At 37.1% G+C, this 18,846-nt stretch overlaps 2 protein-coding genes and 1 pseudogene across 4 annotated transcripts; all 3 read right to left on the bottom strand.

Moving 5' to 3' along the window:
• Nucleotides 1–830: 830 nt before the first annotated feature.
• LOC143536989 (aspartate--tRNA ligase 2, cytoplasmic-like) lies at nucleotides 831–4,566 on the bottom strand (annotated as a pseudogene).
• A 1,518-nt stretch (nucleotides 4,567–6,084) lies between these two features.
• LOC143536990 (putative voltage-gated potassium channel subunit beta) lies at nucleotides 6,085–8,444 on the bottom strand. The gene is made up of 4 exons (XM_077030858.1): nucleotides 7,852–8,444; nucleotides 6,798–6,939; nucleotides 6,520–6,684; nucleotides 6,085–6,343 (listed from the first exon to the last, which is right to left on the bottom strand). The coding sequence occupies exons 1-4, from the start codon at nucleotides 8,412–8,414 to the stop codon at nucleotides 6,230–6,232; spliced, it is 984 nt and encodes a 327-aa protein (XP_076886973.1). The 5' UTR covers nucleotides 8,415–8,444; the 3' UTR covers nucleotides 6,085–6,229.
• Nucleotides 8,445–10,512: 2,068 nt separating this feature from the next.
• Nucleotides 10,513–18,341, bottom strand: LOC143536991 (purple acid phosphatase 23-like). 3 transcript variants are annotated; one of them, XR_013135972.1, is made up of 8 exons: nucleotides 18,057–18,341; nucleotides 17,793–17,984; nucleotides 16,465–16,801; nucleotides 15,490–15,659; nucleotides 14,786–14,976; nucleotides 14,156–14,437; nucleotides 13,452–13,768; nucleotides 10,513–10,548 (listed from the first exon to the last, which is right to left on the bottom strand). XR_013135972.1 is itself a non-coding variant. In XM_077030859.1 (7 exons), exons 1-7 carry the CDS (start codon nucleotides 18,316–18,318, stop codon nucleotides 13,631–13,633), a joined length of 1,620 nt encoding a protein of 539 aa, XP_076886974.1. In that variant the 5' UTR covers nucleotides 18,319–18,341; the 3' UTR covers nucleotides 13,435–13,630. The 3 variants fall into 3 exon arrangements, 1 of the variants encoding a protein (XP_076886974.1); XR_013135971.1 differs by having other exon boundaries at nucleotides 15,442–15,659; XM_077030859.1 differs by lacking the exon at nucleotides 10,513–10,548 and having other exon boundaries at nucleotides 13,435–13,768; nucleotides 15,442–15,659.
• Nucleotides 18,342–18,846: the final 505 nt, after the last annotated feature.

An 18,846-nucleotide genomic window follows, 5' to 3' on the forward strand; every position in this document is an offset into this window, starting at 1 on the left:
CAGATTTGTTAATTTCATTAAGTCTGTTAAAACGTTTCCTTATTTGTTATACCAAAACATTAACGCATGACGCATTAAATATAATCAATATATTGTAATTATTGTTGTTTAATATCATATGGAGCGTGCTCATTAAATCTTTTCGAGTATAAATATAAGGTGCTTAAACCATTTGAAAGAAACTTATTCATCCACAATCTTTTGATTCAGAATATCAAGAAATTACAAGTCATGTCATCTCTAAAGGTTTTTGTTACAATTTTGCTCATATTCACATTTACCGGTAAGTTACATATTGTTTGATACTAAAAGATCGTTTATATTTTTTACTTCTACATTTATCATATATCAGTAACGTTGTTTAATCCATGCATGTTTACCAAAATAAGAGAGCATGATGCTGCTTAGCGAAGCGTGTGAAGAAGAATGGACCGTCCCTACTCCGTGTGATTATAATATTTGCAAAAAAGACTGCAAAGCTAAAAGAGGGGAATGGGCGAATGGCCGATGCTCGTTTTCAGATACTTGCACATGTACTTATCGTTGTTAAAGTTCACTTGATTTTTACAAAACGATTGTTCGTTAACTTTTTTAATAAATGATTCTTGCGTTTGAACCTAACATGTTATTGTGTAATAATATCAATTAAAGAATAATGTATGATGGGTTTTGATATCAATTTGCGTTCAGATTTTTAGCTAGTAACCGATATAACATGATTTGAGTCAATCATCATATATAGTAACTATTAAGATTTTAAGTGGTATTCTTTTAATTAATATTTAAGAAAATATAAAATCTAAAAACCAATGTAACATAATATATCAAATTTACGGTGCTAGCCTTCGCGGGTCACGAGGAAAGAGTGACACTTTACGAATGTTATCGAGGGCGCAGAAAAGTATCACCACCCGTTCCAGTCCCGCTCCAAACCCACCATGCGGTGGTGTACCATACCTTCAAAATGCATTTAAAATGTTAATTTCGGCCTATTTACATACAAAACACTTCTTGTTTTCATCAAGTTATACGATTTTAAGAAAATGTACCTGAAGGAGTTGATATAATGTGATATTGTGTTGACATCAATACCACATTCTTTCGCTCGTGACTCCAAAAGTTCACGCACATGCACACGTTGGCCACCTGATATAATCTCCTCACCTGCAGCAAAATAGCGTTTTTAAAGTTGGATAATATTTTGCATTTACATTTTCACGTGTGAAACTTCAAACTATAATGTTATTATCTTAAAGATGACTTGCCTCTAAGGAAAGCATCGAACGAGTTGCTATAAGCTGGGTTGTCAAGGCACGGCATTGTGTAGAAAGGACGAACAGCTAGTGGGAATCGGTGTAGGATAAAGAACTCAGTATCATACCTACAATAGTACAATGAATCAATATGTCAATAATTGAACATAAATTATAAAAATTAACAATTCATAGTTAGAAAACTTTACTTTTCAAGAACAAGTTTTCCTAATGCTCTTTCTGATTCTGTGTTAAGATCACCAAGTGGGTCCACCTCAACTCCAGCTTCCAATTGAATCAATATTCAAAGGGTCATGCTATGCATACACCAGCCCCCTGGTGTGGGAATAACGCTATACGGCTCGTATAGGGCCTATACGAGTCGTATAGCCCTAACCTATTGACCTACGTACGAACGTGTCAGTGTGGCAGCTTTTTGCAGTCTTTACGAGCCGTATAGACCCTATACGAGCCGTATAGATTTTCCAGCTCGTATAGCCTACTTAACTCGTCTAACCTATACGAGCCGTATAGGGTCTATACGACTCGTATATACAGCATGTCAGCATGTACTTTGACCAGAGATTTTTAATTACTTTTCTGGTCTATACGACTCGTATATGTGGTATACGACCCGTATAGACCAGGTATCAGATTTTCAAAAGGCCATATTTTGAAGGCTATATTTCAAAAGTTGAGTTAACACGAGCCAAAACATCTACACCAACAAATGAAACTATTTTTATAGCAATTATATTTCAAAAGCTTAGATAACGACTCATATATGTGTCAACCAAAATGGATTGCATTACCACATCTAAAAAGTCGTTACCCCGAACCACTCATGTTGTACGTAGGTTGTTATGTATATTTTTATTTTGTAACCAACTCGGGTGTTGTTTTTAATATTTTGTAGTTTTAAAATTGAAAAAAAAAAAAAAAAACTATACGAGTCAAATAGACCCTATACGAGTCATATAGCCCTATACGAGCCATATAGGGGCTATACGATACAAAAGAATGAAACCTGACACTTCTGCTTGAAAATGACTTGACCATGCACCTATACGAGTCTATACGACTCGTATAGGCTACCCTGGTGTATGAATAACCAACATGGTGTATGTATAACCCAAGCCTATTCAAAATGTTACAAGTTACAACAGTAAAATTATCATTTAGGGCCAAAATGGGCACAAGTAACGGGTCAATATTACTCGCCCGATTAATGAATGAAATACAGTTTTACTAACCTTGAGCATTTGAATCCCTTCTTCAAACGTGAGGCGAGGCGTAAGGTGTTTCGTAAATACTGCATATTTAATAATATCAACATTAAAACATAAGTATATGTTAATTATGTATAAGTTATCTAAACTTCCATTACCTTCAAAGGTTTGAAAGGATATTGTTTGCCAATGGCTGCTAGTTGTTCTTGGCATTTTTCGTTCACCTTATCGAATATTTTAACAAAGAGGCGGTCCACGACATCCATAACCTATACAAATCCAATATCCGAACCATCAAAACCTTTTCATAATCTGGAAATATTTATATTATAAATTGTTTGTTATGCATAATACTTAATAGTTAATAATACCTCAGAATAATGTTCCTTAATACGCATTTCAGCGTCAAGACCTGTGAACTCGCACAGGTGTCGGTGTGTATACGAGTCCTCAGCTCTAAAAACCGGACCCACCACGTACACATGACTATAATCACCAGCAACTGCCATTTGTTTGTGAAGCTATGGTGACTGTGCAAGACATGCTGCTTAACCTTTGTAATCCAGCTTAAAAACCGCTGCACCGCCTTCACTAGCGCCTTCATTTAGCTTTGGAGTGAAGATGTTGGCAAAGCCCTCTTTCCGTAAAAACTTCTGAAACAACTGCACAATATAACATCAAGTTTCACTTAGTTAAAAGAGTCTAGACCACAATATTTGAAAAAACAAACACGCAAACATGATTAATTCGTACATATGCCACTTCGGACACAAGGTGAATAATCCCTTGATTTGCAGATGCTCGCATATCTATAATCCTATTGTTTAAACGCGTGTCCTGATTAACACGGACAAGTTGCTCTCCAGCCTGCATGATTAAAAAATAAATAATAATACATAAGTAACATAATGATAATAATAACAGGGGTGAGAACCGGTACAAATAAAATTAACTTACTAAACATACAAATAAATAAAGTAATTAGTAGTGTAATTACGCTAGTTATTTGTACACTTCTCATGATAAAAGTCATTTGTATTTGATAATAATAATAATAATATAGAACAATGCATAAGGCGCAGATGATATGAAACAGTGTACATTTTGCTGATTAAGTTTAAGTTCATGATATTATACCTCTAAAGCCCTCTCTATTTCGGCTTCACTTCGGGAAGCATCTTCAACGTTTATAGGAAGCGGACTCTCAGCCCTGTCTACCGTATGAATCGTCCTTACATGGACTTCAACCTACACACAATGAATCGGTTATTCGATCTGCATATATTTTAGTAAATCTTTAAACCCTTGTTGTAAAATGTGCGCCTTAGGCGCACTTCAAGTTACTTGTACTTTATTAGCAGTTTGTTGGTCATACATAACAGAACTAAATATATACTTATTTTTGTCACACACAAAACTTCTTTTGTGATACTATAGTTTTTTTTTTCTTAATTTATTTATTTTAACTCTATTTTTTTACTATTTAAAAGTTAAAACTTTAAATATCATCCATAAATATTTTTTTAGCAGTTTTTTCTAAAAACAAATAGGTGATATGATGTTCGTGTGGGTTTAGGGTTTTAGGGTTTAGGGATATTAACTCAATGGAAATATATATTCACCTGCTGCGACGTGCCTTTGATCGGCTCGGGCGGAACAGTAACAACGCCTTGGATATTAACAACCGATTCCCTACTGATATTCGCAGCATACTTAACCATTTGAACGCTAACAACACCAGGAGCCACATCTAACACACACTGTACGGTGCAACATTCTTCTCTAACGGTCAGGAACGCAACATTCTTACTGACAGCACGAGCCGCTTGCACTCGTACGCGCATTAACACCGTCTGATTATTAAGTTTTTCTGTCAGGGACCCTACCGTGGTCCACAAGCGACCGGAAACCGTACTCGGTATAACCTCTTCGATCGAGAGGTCACCGTAGTTTGCAGCCAGAGGATCAATGGAGACGTTGGCAACTGCGGCCGCAGCAGCTTCCTGTTTACGGTGGAGTTTTTCGGCCTTAGCGGCTTGCTTTTTCGCCATCTTTTTGCTGACTGGACGCTGCTCGGATTCCATCGGGTTTATAGAAACGATTCTAATCAATTGCTTAATAGAATTAGATTACTTGTATATATAAATATATTTGGGTAACTTGAGGTGCAAGATGGGCTTTGGGCCTCTAGTTATCGGGCCCAAATATTTCTTATGTAAAAAGCTTTACTCCGTAGTCCGTAATAACTTGTATACAACTATTAAAATTTAAAACTAATCCAACTAATAGATATTTTTAGTATTTAAAAAAATAAACTATAACTTGATTTTTTATCGATCTATTAACATTATCTAATATTTATAAAATTATTAATATTTTTATTGGTTCAACTTATCTTATACAAACGAATAATTAAAAAAAAAAAAAAAAAAAGGTAACTTCAAAGTCTAGCACAGTGTTTTAAAATTCAGTTGGTACAGGCCGGTTGAACCTATAAGATTTCGCACAATATGCTGGTATTTTAGCAAGCAAACCAGTTTCAAGCCTAGCTAAGATATATTTGATATTTCGCTGCCAATATTTATAAAATTTACTTATAACGTAGCGATTAAAACTGAAAGCAGTAACTAAGAATGTTGTCGATCGTGAACTCGATGCGTACAACACTCCCGATGTCATAAACCTATTACAAACTTTTACTTATACAAAATACTTTGTTTGAAATAACACAGCACTTCAGAAATTTACCTTGATCAAACCTCATTCATCATTCCCTTAACATGTCGAAGAAAAAGATTACCTTTGTTTTAAAATCTATGAAAAAAAAAGAAAAGATATCACCATTATATTATTGCCCATTTAGTTTTAGTTTGACTAAGTGTGTTAATTTTATTAAATCACTTAAATTTTTTTCTTTATTTGCTATAAGAAACCTTAACGTATGATGCATTTAATATCATCTAGTATCATGTATATATTAAATGATGATATCGTAACATATTCATGTGCGCATAAAACATTTTCAAGTATAAATATGCAATGCTTGAACCACTTGAAAGAAACATATCCCATTCACAATCTTTTGAATCTAGTATATCAAGAAGTTATAAGTAATGACGTCTATAAAAGTTTATGTTGCAATTTTGCTCATACTCACAATTACCGGTAACCTACATACTAGTTTATACTTGTAGATTGTTTATTATTTTACTTTGAAATTTATCACATACAAGTAACGTTGTTTATTGATCAATGTATGTCTACCAAAATAAGCGAGCATGTCAATAATTGGCGAAGCGTGTGAAGAAAGCTGGGACTCCTATCCGTGTGATTGGGACCTTTGCAAAAGTGATTGCATAGCTAAAAGAGGGGAACGAGCGGAAGGCAGATGCGCGTTTGTTGATACTTGTACATGTACTTATCGCTGTTAAAATCCAATGGATTTTCACAAGATGGTTGTCCATTAACTTCGGTAATAAAAGATTTGTGCACGTGAACTTTTAAAAAACATGTTATTGCAATGTCCAATGAAGAATACAATATGATCCCTGATTCGACCATTTTGAAATAAAACACAACCTAATAATGGGCACCCTTAACACATATAAATATATCACATCCGGCATATCAAGTAAACGGGTCGCATACAAGGTTCAAACACAATTCTTATTGTAAAAATATCGGGCCAACAACTGAAACTGAAAACTAAACGTCTTTGTGTGTGTTTGTGTTTGTGTATGCGTTCCTTCACCTATACGAGTCGGGCTTCTTGGGTTTGCTCTGAACAACGGCCTCAATCTTCTCCATCACATCCGGTGTAAGCTTCGGTATCACATTTATGGCCTTCATGTTTTCTTGAATCTGCATTTCATAGCAACCCAAGAGATGTTGTTATGCAACAAGTTTTTCTTTTTCAAAAGTGTGTCAAATAAAAAAGAATATTAGCTTGTTAGATATGATGACAAAATATATTTTCAATGAATAATCTGTTTTAATTAATAAAATCTATTTCATATAAAAAAGAATCCAGATATGACCTGATGCTCCTTTGTAGCACCGGTAATAACCGATGATACATTAGGATTTGCAGCACACCAAGCAATTGCAAGCTGAGATAATGGCACGTCTAGTTCATCAGCAATCGGTTTTAGCCTCTTCACTTTCTTCAACACATCGTCCACCAATGATCGACTCGCCAGATTCTGCAACAGTTTAACATCACAATTTGATTTAAAAGTCAGCATAATGTTATTATGTTAACATAACAAATATAAACTATAGAAATAAGTAAAAAGTGATTAAGCATTAAGTTTACCTTGTAGTTTTCCAAAGCAAATCTACTCTCAGGTGGAACCCCTGCATTGTACTTTCCGGTAAGAACTCCGGATGCAAGAGGACTCCAAGTTGTAAGCCCGATGCCATAGTTGTTGTAAAGAGGAAGGTACTCACTTTCAACCATCATAACAAGCAAACACCGAAAACCATCTTCCGAATCATCAATCATAATCACTTAAGTTCGAAAAACTATTTTCTGCTTGATTAATTCGTGATTTCAAGTGTCCATTTTCACATGTAATAAGCTATTACATATATTTAAAAGAGTGAATTTTTTACACGACACGAGATGGGTTTGGGTAAGTTTCGGGTCGACCAGCGAACACGTCTATCTAAATGAGTCATGCTCGGGCCAACCTAGTAGGGTTTGCAGATTGACTTGTTTATTTTTCTGATTATCAAAAAAATGTGCTTTATGTCATAACTTAATATGATGGGAATTTTATGCCATTTTTTTAAAAAAAAGGGAAAATCAGCATAAGTGTAATTGTTTTACATACATTTGTAATTTTTGTTGTAACTTGTAAATGTCTAACTTTACAGCATAAATATGCAAAAAGTAAGTACGACATAATAGAACCCCGTGTCAAACAGGTCGTGTTTTGAATATTGTGTCATGTTCAGGTTCATTATTTGACACAATTTTCAGGTTTGACCAGCCCTACATATACTCTATTATCTAAAACTCATGCTATATTTCCAATTTGAAAGTAGTGATTTGCATTTTGCAATTCAAACCGATTTATTCGACCTTTCTTAAACAACCAACATTGTTACAAAATTACTTCAAAAGAGCAAACAAATTGGCATGTGGAAATAACTTGTGCCATTTATTTTGCATTTTTCTTTGCTAAGAAACTAACTCTTAAGTGTAATGGACAATTTTAGCCTTTTAGGCATCATGCAATTCCACAATTATTCCAAATAACATCAATCATAAACTCCCAAAATCTAACAAATTCATAACAAAAACAAAGTCAAGAATCACAAAACATATTAAGATTCAACAATAAGGGCTTTAAATGACACATACCTTGTGCCTAGAAAACATGTTATACTCGGGCTGCTCGACAATCGGCCCAACCAAATCCAACCGGTTCGCCACCCCCCACGCCTCAGTAATCTGCTGAGCAGACCACTCGCTGGTCCCCCAATGAAACGCCCAACCTTTATCAATGACATAATTCATTGCCCGAACAGTCTCCTCAACAGGCGTACAGAGATCCGGCCTGTGACAATAAATCACATCAACATATTCCATATCCAACCGCTTCAAAGACGCCTTTGTCCCCTCCACAATATGCTTCCTGGACAAGCCTTTATCATTCGGCCCAGGCCCACCCCAGAATATCTTGGTGGAGACAACGATGTCGGAACGCTTCCAGCCGAGTTCTCGGATGGCCTGGCCCATGATTTCCTCGGCGCGGCCGTTGGCGTAGACCTCGGCGTTGTCGAAGAAGTTGACGCCGTTGTCGCGGCAGCATTGGAGTAAGGATTTAGCTTCTTTGACGTCGAGTTGGTTGCCGAAACTGATCCATGCGCCGTACGAGAGCTGGGAGACTTTGAGGCCTGATCGGCCTAGGTTTTTGTATTCCATGGTGATTGATCGGAGGTTAGAGTGTGAAAGTGTGTGTGTTTGTGAGGTTGACTGTTGAAAGAAGAGAAGGTGAGTAGATCTAGAGGTGGTCGGTTGTACTTAAGATTAGCATGTGACTGACAGAGTGACAAGTGCAGTTAGTATAAGAGAATATTATTCGAATTTTCACATGTTTTTGTTGGTGAATGAATTTATTCTTTTTAATTTCGATATATTTTATTTTCAATGTAAATATCTACTAAGTTAAAAATAGGAAAATAATGGGAAAATCACGAAAATGGAGGTTGATTAAGGAGGAACAACCAAAATAAACATGGGTCGCTTATGGTATGTAGGGGTTTTATATAAAAACAAGGTTTTCAGAAGGTGACACGTAGGTGAAACGTCTAGACTATTTTCTCTAAGGGTCAAACCAAATATTAGTTGAAGTGTGTCATTTTTGAGAGGAAGCATCTGCCGATTTCCCCTCAAAAGCGTCTGGGTAGACATGTTTGTTTACAAAAATGTCACGTGTCAGCTAATCTTTTGGTCCGTCTACGGGAGCTATTGTCTATTGGTGGACCATTTCAAGTCTTGGTTTGTTTTGAGGTAAGAATCATGCCTTGGACTTGATTTCCTTTTAAGATTATTAACTTTGGTTGAGGTTTAATGTCTTTAGATGGTGCTCGTAGGTTGTTGGTTGTGTTTGGAAGCTTGATTATTGTGTTTCATTGGTAGAAACTCTTGAACTAGGTAACCTTTTGACCTAAAATATGTGTAATTTGATTATAATCGGACTGTTTTGAGAGAAAAAAACCCACAAATTAGCCTTGTGCATGCAAATTGATGGTAAAAGTTTGAGCCTTTTTGTGTTAGATAACATTTTATACAGAATTAGATTTTGAACAATAAAAACTAAATTAAAAGTCAGGTTTTAGGCCCAAAACCGTGAAAAGGGGTTTTTCTTTCATATTGACCTCACATGTAATGTAAACCTTTTACAAACCATCATACGATCCGTGTAAACCCTTAGGTCACAGTTTCTGATTTCGTCATCACACGGACCATGTGGAAAAGTTTGAAACTCTTATACGGTCTTGTAACTATCGTTTTAGAAAATCAGTGATGACACGATCACATGGACATTGAGGCTTATTTGAGTATTTCCAAACCCTTATATGGTCTGTGTAATTGAATATTTATGTTTTTCATAGCTAGAGATATTAAGAACCCGAGAAGGCGAGAAGTAACCAAGATGATTAAAAGCACTTGGCCACTGTTATTAGCGATTTACTTTACTTATCACGTTCTAGATATATAGATAGCATGTTAACATCAAATTTACATGTATGTTTTCGTAGCTAGAGATCGATGTTGTGTGATACATTTATATAAAACCCACAAAGAACCCCATTATTCGAAAAGGTTTCTAACCCGAATTTGATCTAGCTGGGATCCAGGAGTCCGATAAAAACCGATTGATAATTTATAGGTCCATTGTCCATATAATTGGCGCCGGGAAGGGAAAATTTGATTAATTTTATTATCGAGCTATAAGTAGAGTGAACTCAGGTTAACTTTTTTGATTTTAGATGCTTATTGTTTTCAAACCGTGAATTTGATTTTAATCTAGTTGGTTGTATTGTAATCTAGCGAGACAACACTTAAACAATAAATGCACGTAAACCAGATCCGTAGTTTACACACATTGTGAGAACGGAGGACAAACGACCCTAGTATGTGCAGTTGCAGGCATACACTAAAACCTTAAGGTGATCTGACAATCTAGTGTGAACCATAGTTTGTTATTTAGGTGAAACAATCCTGCTGGGTGTTTAGGCCATCGTCGGTTAAACAATCAAGTTGTTTTATACTTTTATTGTTCATTTTAACTTATTCACAAGTTTTTGCTGATGTATTCTTCGATAAGTTTTTTCTCGAATGGCCATGTCTTGCTTGGTCCATGACATAGTGTGACACTGTGACTACAAGTCACGGTCTTGTATACAGAAATACCGAATAATACGTAGGTTACTAGGTTCACACAATACTAGAGAGAGATTGCAATTTGATTTGATTTGTTTTACCTAGTCCTATTGGTTAATAAGGCGTATGTGGAGAGTTCCATGAGTTTGACAATAACATGTTCTCACGGCTATATAAAATGTAAAAACAAGTAAACTGTAACACCACGTCCCTGACCCTCTTAAATTAAGCTTAAAAATACTAACTTAAGAAGTACAGGGACCAAAGTGCAAATTTTGAAAATCTGTTCCCATCGCGATACGCGACGGGGTAACAATCAACCCATCGCGTAGCGTGATGAGCTTGGTGAGTCACCGGACACGTGTTGAAATCGTGTCGACACGTGGCACAATATGACAGGCCACGTGTCATCAACGCATAAGGTGGTGTGAAATGGCGGCGGCGCGATACGCGACGGGCCACAAGGGACCTATCGCGTATCGCGATAGGGTTCAAAAACGGCTATAAAAGGGGAGGACGGGTATGAACCCAATTCATCCCAAAACTCACCTTCATTTTCACATAGTTAACCTAGGGAGGCGTGCCCAATAGCCGTGACGAGCCGAACGTGCCATTTTCTCGTAATACGTGCAAGAAACGAAGTTGGAATTAAGCTAGCAATCACATAAGCGAGTAGATCAAGTCCTGCCTTATCGTGTTATCAGTCTAAGTATCCGAACTAAGGTAGGAGTTATGTTTAAGTTATTTGAATTACAGCTTAGACTATCAATCGAGGCTATGGCCTTTAACCTTGATCGTATTTTACAAACATTCATTCACAATCATGTTTTCATAAAACGTTACTTCATGATAAAGTAATGTTAAACAAAAGATATATTTTGACGGGCATGTAGTAACTGGAAGGGGGATATCATTAATAGTAAGTTTCTTGCCTAAGGAAAAGTAATTCGCATAAATCCCAATCAACCGAGGGACCCGTTTACTTACCTGGAGAAACTTACCAACGTGATAGAACCTATTAGGCCAAAACATGCTATATCAAACGTCACATAAAACTAAGTGTTTTCATTCACAATTAAAGATAAGCGATTTCAAGGTTAAGCTTACAATCATAGCTTAACATCATTCAAAACATTCATACGAACCTATTTATGTATAGGTTAATATCATTCACAGTCGATCAATCAATCAGTCAAGGTTTACAACACCGACGGTACAGGTGAATACGTTCAAACCTTTTTGATCAGTCAAAATATATTTATACTCAATGAGACGAACGGGTGTTTGTCTTAACGAGTCAATCAATGTCTACATGAGATCGAGTAATCTCTAAAACTTTATAATACAAGATAGAAAATAAAGTTAGCTCAGACCGAATACACATGTGTCTGGATCCAAACATAATCATTCAGCCTAATCATTTTAAGGTGCTGTTTGTTTTTGCAGACATAAACTGTCTGCAAGCTGATTTCATCTGTTTTCATGTCTGCAACTGAAGATGTGGTCTGAAGATCTGCAAGCTGAAAATATAAGACTGTTTGTTTTTATAAGCTGATACTGTCTGCATAACTGTCAAACTTATCTCACAAGATAGAAGTCATTTATTCAAGTTACATCTAGTTTTTAGTCTTTGCTTTCCATGCCGATTTGGTTTTGGTGGGTGGTGGAAGGTGGTGGTGGTGGATGGTGGTAGTGGCGGCGGACGGTGGGTAGTGGCGGTGGATGGTGGTGGTGGACAATGGGTGGTGGTGATGGATGGTTTTGGTTGGTGGTGGACGGTGGTGGTGATGGATGGTGGTGGTGGTGGGTGATGGATGGTGGTGGTGGCGGTGATGGATGGTGGTGGTGGTGATGGATGGTGGGTGGTGGACGGTGGTGGTGATGGATGGTGGTGGTGATGGCGGACGGTGGTGGTGATGGATGGTGGGTGGTGGACGGTGGTGGTGATGGATGGTGGGTGGTGGACGGTGGTGGTGGCGGTGATGGATGGTGGTGGTGGTGGCGGTGATGGATGGTGGTGGTGGTGGGTGATGGATGGTGGTGGTGGCGGTGATGGATGGTGGTGGTGGTGGCGGACGGTGGTGGTGATGGATGGTGGGTGGTGGACGGTGGTGGTGATGGATGGTGGGTGGTGGACGGTGGTGGTGGCGTACGGTGGGTGGTGGTGTTGGCGGACGGTGGTAGGAGCAGTGGATGAGAGGGTGGCTGCAAAGGGAGAAGAGTAGGGTTTTTTTGTGAAGATGTTTTAAGCAAGATTTCCTTGCTTTTCTTTTAAGATGAAAGAAGATAACTTCAGATCTGTTTTAAGAAAAAAAACAAACAGTCTTCAAGGGTAATGTCTGCGCGCCTGCAGACATTAGCTCCCTTGAAGATGTTTGAAGAAAAAACAAACACCCCCTAAGACTACGTGGTCGCGGGCTAATGGTCATAACTAGTCTCCCGGAAAGGACTACGTGGCTCGGGAACAATTGTGTGTGTAGGGCAGTGGTACATAGACCAGAAGTAGAAAGACCAGAAGTAGAAATGCTTCTGCTGAGCTTGTAGAGAAAACTATATTTGTATTATATTGACATTCAAATGTTTTATTGAGTCATACGTGTTCACCAGCATATAGCTGACGTATTTTTCCAACCCATTGCAGTTAATTAAGCATAAGTAGCAATAGCAAGGATTGGAGTCTTATGAAGATAGTATCGCATACAAGATGGTTCCGTTTTTGATATAACATCCTTGTAATATGAAAACATATCTTTTGTAAACCAATACTCGGGTATTTAATTCCCGAGTAAATTTTCAATGTAAATTAATATTATATTCAACCTAAAGTCTTCCGCTAAAATTAATCCATAAACTCTGATATATTTACAAAACAGGTACCAACTCGTGGTCACACGCCTAGGCCCTAAGTCGGGGTGTGACATAAACATTTTTTTTTTGTATCCCATTTTGCTTGGATATTATATCCGCGACTCAAACTTGTGACTTCTTAATTGTAATCAAACAATCTCTTTTGAAACTTATGAAAAAACCAATCTTTTGGCAAGTTGACACAAATGTTCAAAAACACCTCACATTGACAAATTTTGGGACAATGGTTACAAAATATGAAGCCATATACAGGCAGCGACAAACATCAAGAGACAAGTAGCCAAACAACGCAACTCAAATCCAACTGCAGTAGTGTGGCTATGTTGCTACATCAAATCACAACATCATTCACATGAAATCAAAGGTTTTAAACAAGAACAAGGTTAATGTATTATTACCCGTGGAGGAATCAAACACAACTCAGGTTGTCGAACGATGTAGATCTGATCACCCGTGCTGTTTTCCTTGTACATATCTTGGTTTCTGTGCCAGGTCCATAGTGCATATGTAGAATTCACAACCTAATACACAGTCTGATAATCAGAAGTGGAGTTTGTTCACTATAAAAACCTGTTATTGTGACTTCAACTTGGCAATAATGTTTTATGTCAAATGAGTCAAATCCTAAAAATTATGGAACGGCTGAAGTGTTAAATGGGTCGAAAAGTCACCCAAAATGTATTAATAGAGCGAATATATTTTCATATCATTTTCTTTTATAAAAACTAATATTGTTTTGGTGATAATATACTTTTCCGATCATACTTAAAACAAATTATATATTTATAAGAAAAATTATAAAAAATGGAACAAAAAAATAAGTGGATGTCGGTCACCTCTATCAGCTGACCCGTTTCACTTTTAGTTAATTATATCAATTGACCCGGTTGACCCATTCCATTTCTTACCTCAAGAATACCATGCCCAAAGCTGCTTTCTCTAAACGCGCTCCATTCGGGCTGTTTATCCCAGCAAAACTTACCCTTTGCAGGACCCGAGGAAAAATTTGTATGACAAACCCCTCCAAATTCGGGTATATTATCCCGAGGTGAAGGACACTTTCCTGGTTCATCTGCATGATCCACATCAATCTTCTCAATGTTACCACCGTCTCCAATCGTTATGTACACGGGCCCACAAGGGTCCAAACTGTAATTATACACTCTATTCATCCGCTCGTAAGCGTGCACCTGAAAGGCAACAAAGATTATTTTCTTAAAAGTGGGATTACTAGTTGAGTTAAAAAGATTCTTGAAACAACATAAGATTCTTGAAGATCACATATGGGCTTATATTACAGGTGGCAAGTTTGACCCGTTTACTTGAATGGGTCGACTTGTGTTTGTTTTATTTGACACACCAAATAGCTAAAATGCGAATTTCTAATCCCCTAAACCTCCAAAAATATTTTCCAAAATGAGATTATTGTTGAAATAATATAGTTTTTGTGATCGTATTTCCCGCACATGCAATACAGGCCGTTTTGACCCGGCCCGCTCATTTTGTCACCTCTAAGCTCTAGTTCATATTAAACGTACATGACCAGAAAAAACGATGTCAACCCGATATTGATACAAAAGTTGTTCCATTTCTAGCCTCATACACTCAAACTCCTGATAATGTGATGAGAAGCTATTATACCAAGGGGAGTGCCACGTGGCTACTAACCAAGGTGTCACACTGCGGTTTAATCGATTCAAGTCCTTTTGAAGCCAAGTATATTGTGCACCTGAAAATAAACTTGATTATCGAAATAACTGACCTGTAACTGAAATAACCGAGCCCCACCCAAAACAATCGGTTTGGATTTATGTTTTGTCAAAAACCGAATTTTTGGTTCGGTTTCGGTTTTGCTTGTACTCATCCCACAAACAATATTAAAACATATGGACCCCGTAATAAATGATGTAGCCCAAAAACGAACCAAACCCGAAATAAATGGTGTAGTCCAAAAAGTTTAGGCCCAAATGTGTAATTATCAGTTGATCAGTAATTAAAAAAATAGGCCCAATTTCATTATTTGGATCTTTTGGCCCAAATATTTCAAGGCCAAATAAACAAAACGAAACTGAACCCATTGAGAAAACCGGAAAATGAACGCTTATATAAACCAAAAAACCGACTTTTCAGTTCTTGGTTCGGTTTGAGCCCCGAAACCGACCCATACTCACTCCTACGAGTGTTAATCATTTACCAGTTCTGTTGTAATCAACATATGCTCCTAACATAATGAAATGCACACCCCCCGCATCAAACGAGTAGTAGAAATTCGTGTTAGAGCCCGACTCTTTAGAGGGGACCGCAAATCGTTTTAGATATGATTCAAAAGTGACTCCGGATGCTTGCGGCTCGATCTCGTGGTTACCTTCAATGACCATCATAGGTACTCTAGAGATTAAGGGCTCCATGAACCTGGACTATATTTAAAAAAATGTCATAATATTATTTTTGTAATTCAAACAAATGTTCATCATCATCATCGTACTCAGTATATCCCACCAATAGCAAAGCTATGGTAGGGTCTGAGGAGGGTAAGATGTAGGCAGCCTTACCTCTACCCCATAGGGATAGAGAGGCTGCTTCCGGTGAGACCCCCGGCTCGATAGTAGTTTTGCATCAAGCCTTGGACATAAGGCACATAGCACTCAATCATCGGGACACCAGCTGATCGGTGCATGTACCCTTATCTTTCAGCTATCAACGCCACTACATGATGCCTGATTAACCGTCCGTCACTTTTAACGTTATTTTCACGAGATTAGTAAAATAACGTCAAAATTAGTGCAATTTCACTTTTGCCCACCCGAGGGTTCACACATATATACATCATATGTGCGCACCGCAAGCAGGGCTAAATTCAAACAAATGTTAATCGGTGTTATCTTTTATCTCTAAGGGGTAAAATTCAAATGGTCATATAAAAAGTCAACTAAAAGGTCAACCAAGTTATAAGCTTCTCTCATAGTCTATCCATAAAACCGTCGGGTTGGTTCCAAGCCGACTAGCACAAGTTCTAGGTTTGGTCAACAAAAGTCATAACCAGGGTTGGAACTGGTTCAATGCAGTTTCAAAGTATAGCGTTACAACCTGATATCAACCTTACGGACCGGGTCAGTTCCAAATCCATCATTACTGATTCCATGTATGGTCAACAAAAGTCAAACCCGGTTCTGGTCAAACCGGGCTAGGTTAGAACTGGTCAATGTAAGAAATTTACCTTCCCCATCCATCCCAACGGGGTTGATACGTTTCACGAATCGGGGCATCGGGGAACGTACACGAGAAACACGGTGCACCTTTACCGCCAGTTGTCATGTACTGATTGGCATAACTTAAATCACCAACCATTATAACCAAATCGGGCCCGTTTTCAGTTAGATGGTCAATTGTGGTTGTTGTATTTGCTGTGAGGCCCAGATCCCCTACGACTGCAATTCTGTTAGGGTATGAATTCGGGCCGGGGCCCGGTAGCATTTTAAAAACATGTTCTTTGCTCATAGCTGGTATAGAACTGTCTCCACATTTGTAGTAATATGTTGAACCAGGTTCAAGACCTTCATAATAACATGTAATATAAATGTTAGGGATTGTTTAGATGCATTATTAAAAGAGGTTATGTTTATTGATTTTGAGTTGTTGACTATTTTATTCAACTTTGACTTAATTAGTCATAATCATAATCAGTTTTTGTTGTACAAAATGTGTTGGTCCAGAAAATTGGGTAGTAAATGAGTAAATTAATGTATTAATATGATTAAAATCTATTTATTAAAACTATATGGGTTAAATATTCTTAATTTAAAAATTTTAGGATGTCAAAAACACTTGCTCGTGTCATAGAATGATAGAAGTTTAGACCAGTTGTACTGTAATCTAAATATAAGCGTGTAAACGTATCAGAAGCATGTCAACGTGTACACAGGTCAGAAACATGCCAACGGGTTGTAATAAATTGGTTAAACGGATCGTAAACGGGTCAACCTGTTTAACAGGGCCGGCCCATGGGCCACCGAAACCAAGAAAGGGCTTTAGGCCCACACTTAATTAAGGCCTCCAAATCCAAAAAACACACACACACACCATTACATATTATAATGGGTAAAGTAAACGCCTCCAAATTGTTGAGCCAGCCCTACAGTTTAGCTAAACGGGTTGATGGTTGTTTGATTAAACGAATTAAACAAGCTAACCCGAACACGACCCGTTTAATTAAAAAAGTTAGATATGACAACCATAATCTGGTTGGTTAAACAGATCATAAAGCCCTCAACCTGCTTAAATATACGGGGGGATAAATTAATTATTTTAAACAAATCAACCCAAACACAACCCGTTTAATTAAACATATCATATATAAAAATCCAAAACCTACTATTTTCCGTGTCCGTGCCATATATTAACACCTCTAGTTTTATACAATGAAAATTCAGCCCCTACTTAGATAAACCAACAACAACCAACTTGGCAACATTAACTAATATTTAATAACACTAAATTAAGCATTAAAGTATTAAACTAGAGATTAACGACAAGAAACAGATTTACCATCAATTTTAACATGATGAATGATTCCAGAACTATAATTAAGCAGCCCTTCATACGGATACAACTGATTATAAACAACCGAAACCCCGACTCGTTTATTCGAATAATATCTACTTTGTTTCCCATACCACACCTCACTTCCAACACTATACGGATCAAGTGGTGTCACATTCTTCCCAATCTGTGCATCCCCTATACAAAACCACCATAATTATTATTTTATCTAAAAATAATAAAATGAATTAAAACTAAATTAAATTATACCAGTGATCCATGAAACCCACATGGAGTTTTGGGATGCAATTGCTAAAGCAATTTGTTCTGGGAAATTTGAAGTAACATTTTTCTTTAGTCTTGGATGGTTCATGGGTAGATCATCACTGCCCCGACGAAGAGACGGGTCGAATTTTCGGGTTACCGGGTAAAATGGGCCGTCTAAGGTGGTGGGTATTTGACATGAAGCGGTTGATATTATTAATATTATTGTTGTGATCAGAATTAGGAAGTTCAGGAGAGTGATATCCATGGTGAAAAGGTTTATGTGTTTTATGGTTTGAATTATTAAAGTTTCCGAAATGAAAATGGAATATTCATAGTGGATATTCATTGATCCAATTAGTTTTAATTCTGTATTTTGTTTTTTAATCCGAGTTAGTCATTCTCACGTTCATTTGTCCTCAATAGTTTAATTCGAATTGTATGATAAACTCTTTTATTTTTCACGTTAAGAAAAATCATAAAAATAAAATATTAACCGAGTTCTAAAGTGTTTTAATTAATACATTTAGGTAACTTTTGCCCAAATTAGATAATGTATCAATGCTAACACGCCATCTCCTATAGAGCTATGCAACGGATCGGAACAGAAACTGATAGACGACAGAAAAATAAAACATGAATCAAACCATATTATAGTAAACCGATTCGGTGTCAAAACAGCTAAAATTGGTTATCGCTAATTGGCTTTGTGTTGGGATCGGTTTTGTCGATTATGTTATCTGATTTGGGTTGAGTAAATTAAATGGAGCGTACTTTTGAGGTTTGAATCAAATAA

Source organism: Bidens hawaiensis, unplaced genomic scaffold (assembly GCF_021521415.1).
Source record: "Bidens hawaiensis isolate Kalapana, Puna unplaced genomic scaffold, B.hawaiensis_p1.1 tig00011076_1, whole genome shotgun sequence".
Taxonomy (NCBI): Eukaryota; Viridiplantae; Streptophyta; class Magnoliopsida; order Asterales; family Asteraceae; genus Bidens; species Bidens hawaiensis.

Excerpts from the sequence above, each read along its gene's own strand:
- LOC143536990 (XM_077030858.1), bottom strand. The coding sequence starts at position 8,414 with ATGGAATACAAAAACCTAGGCCGATCAGGCCTCAAAGTCTCCCAGCTC. Across the intron at positions 6,685-6,797 it reads TTGCTTTGGAAAACTACAAG|AATCTGGCGAGTCGATCATT; the intron begins GTAAACTTAATG and ends AAACTGTTGCAG. Across the intron at positions 6,344-6,519 it reads GTGCTACAAAGGAGCATCAG|ATTCAAGAAAACATGAAGGC; the intron begins GTCATATCTGGA and ends TATGAAATGCAG.
- LOC143536991 (XM_077030859.1), bottom strand. The coding sequence starts at position 18,318 with ATGGATATCACTCTCCTGAACTTCCTAATTCTGATCACAACAATAATA. Across the intron at positions 15,660-16,464 it reads CGTTGGGATGGATGGGGAAG|GTTCATGGAGCCCTTAATCT; the intron begins GTAAATTTCTTA and ends AATATAGTCCAG. Across the intron at positions 13,769-14,155 it reads TTGGGCATGGTATTCTTGAG|GTTGTGAATTCTACATATGC; the intron begins GTAAGAAATGGA and ends ACTGTGTATTAG.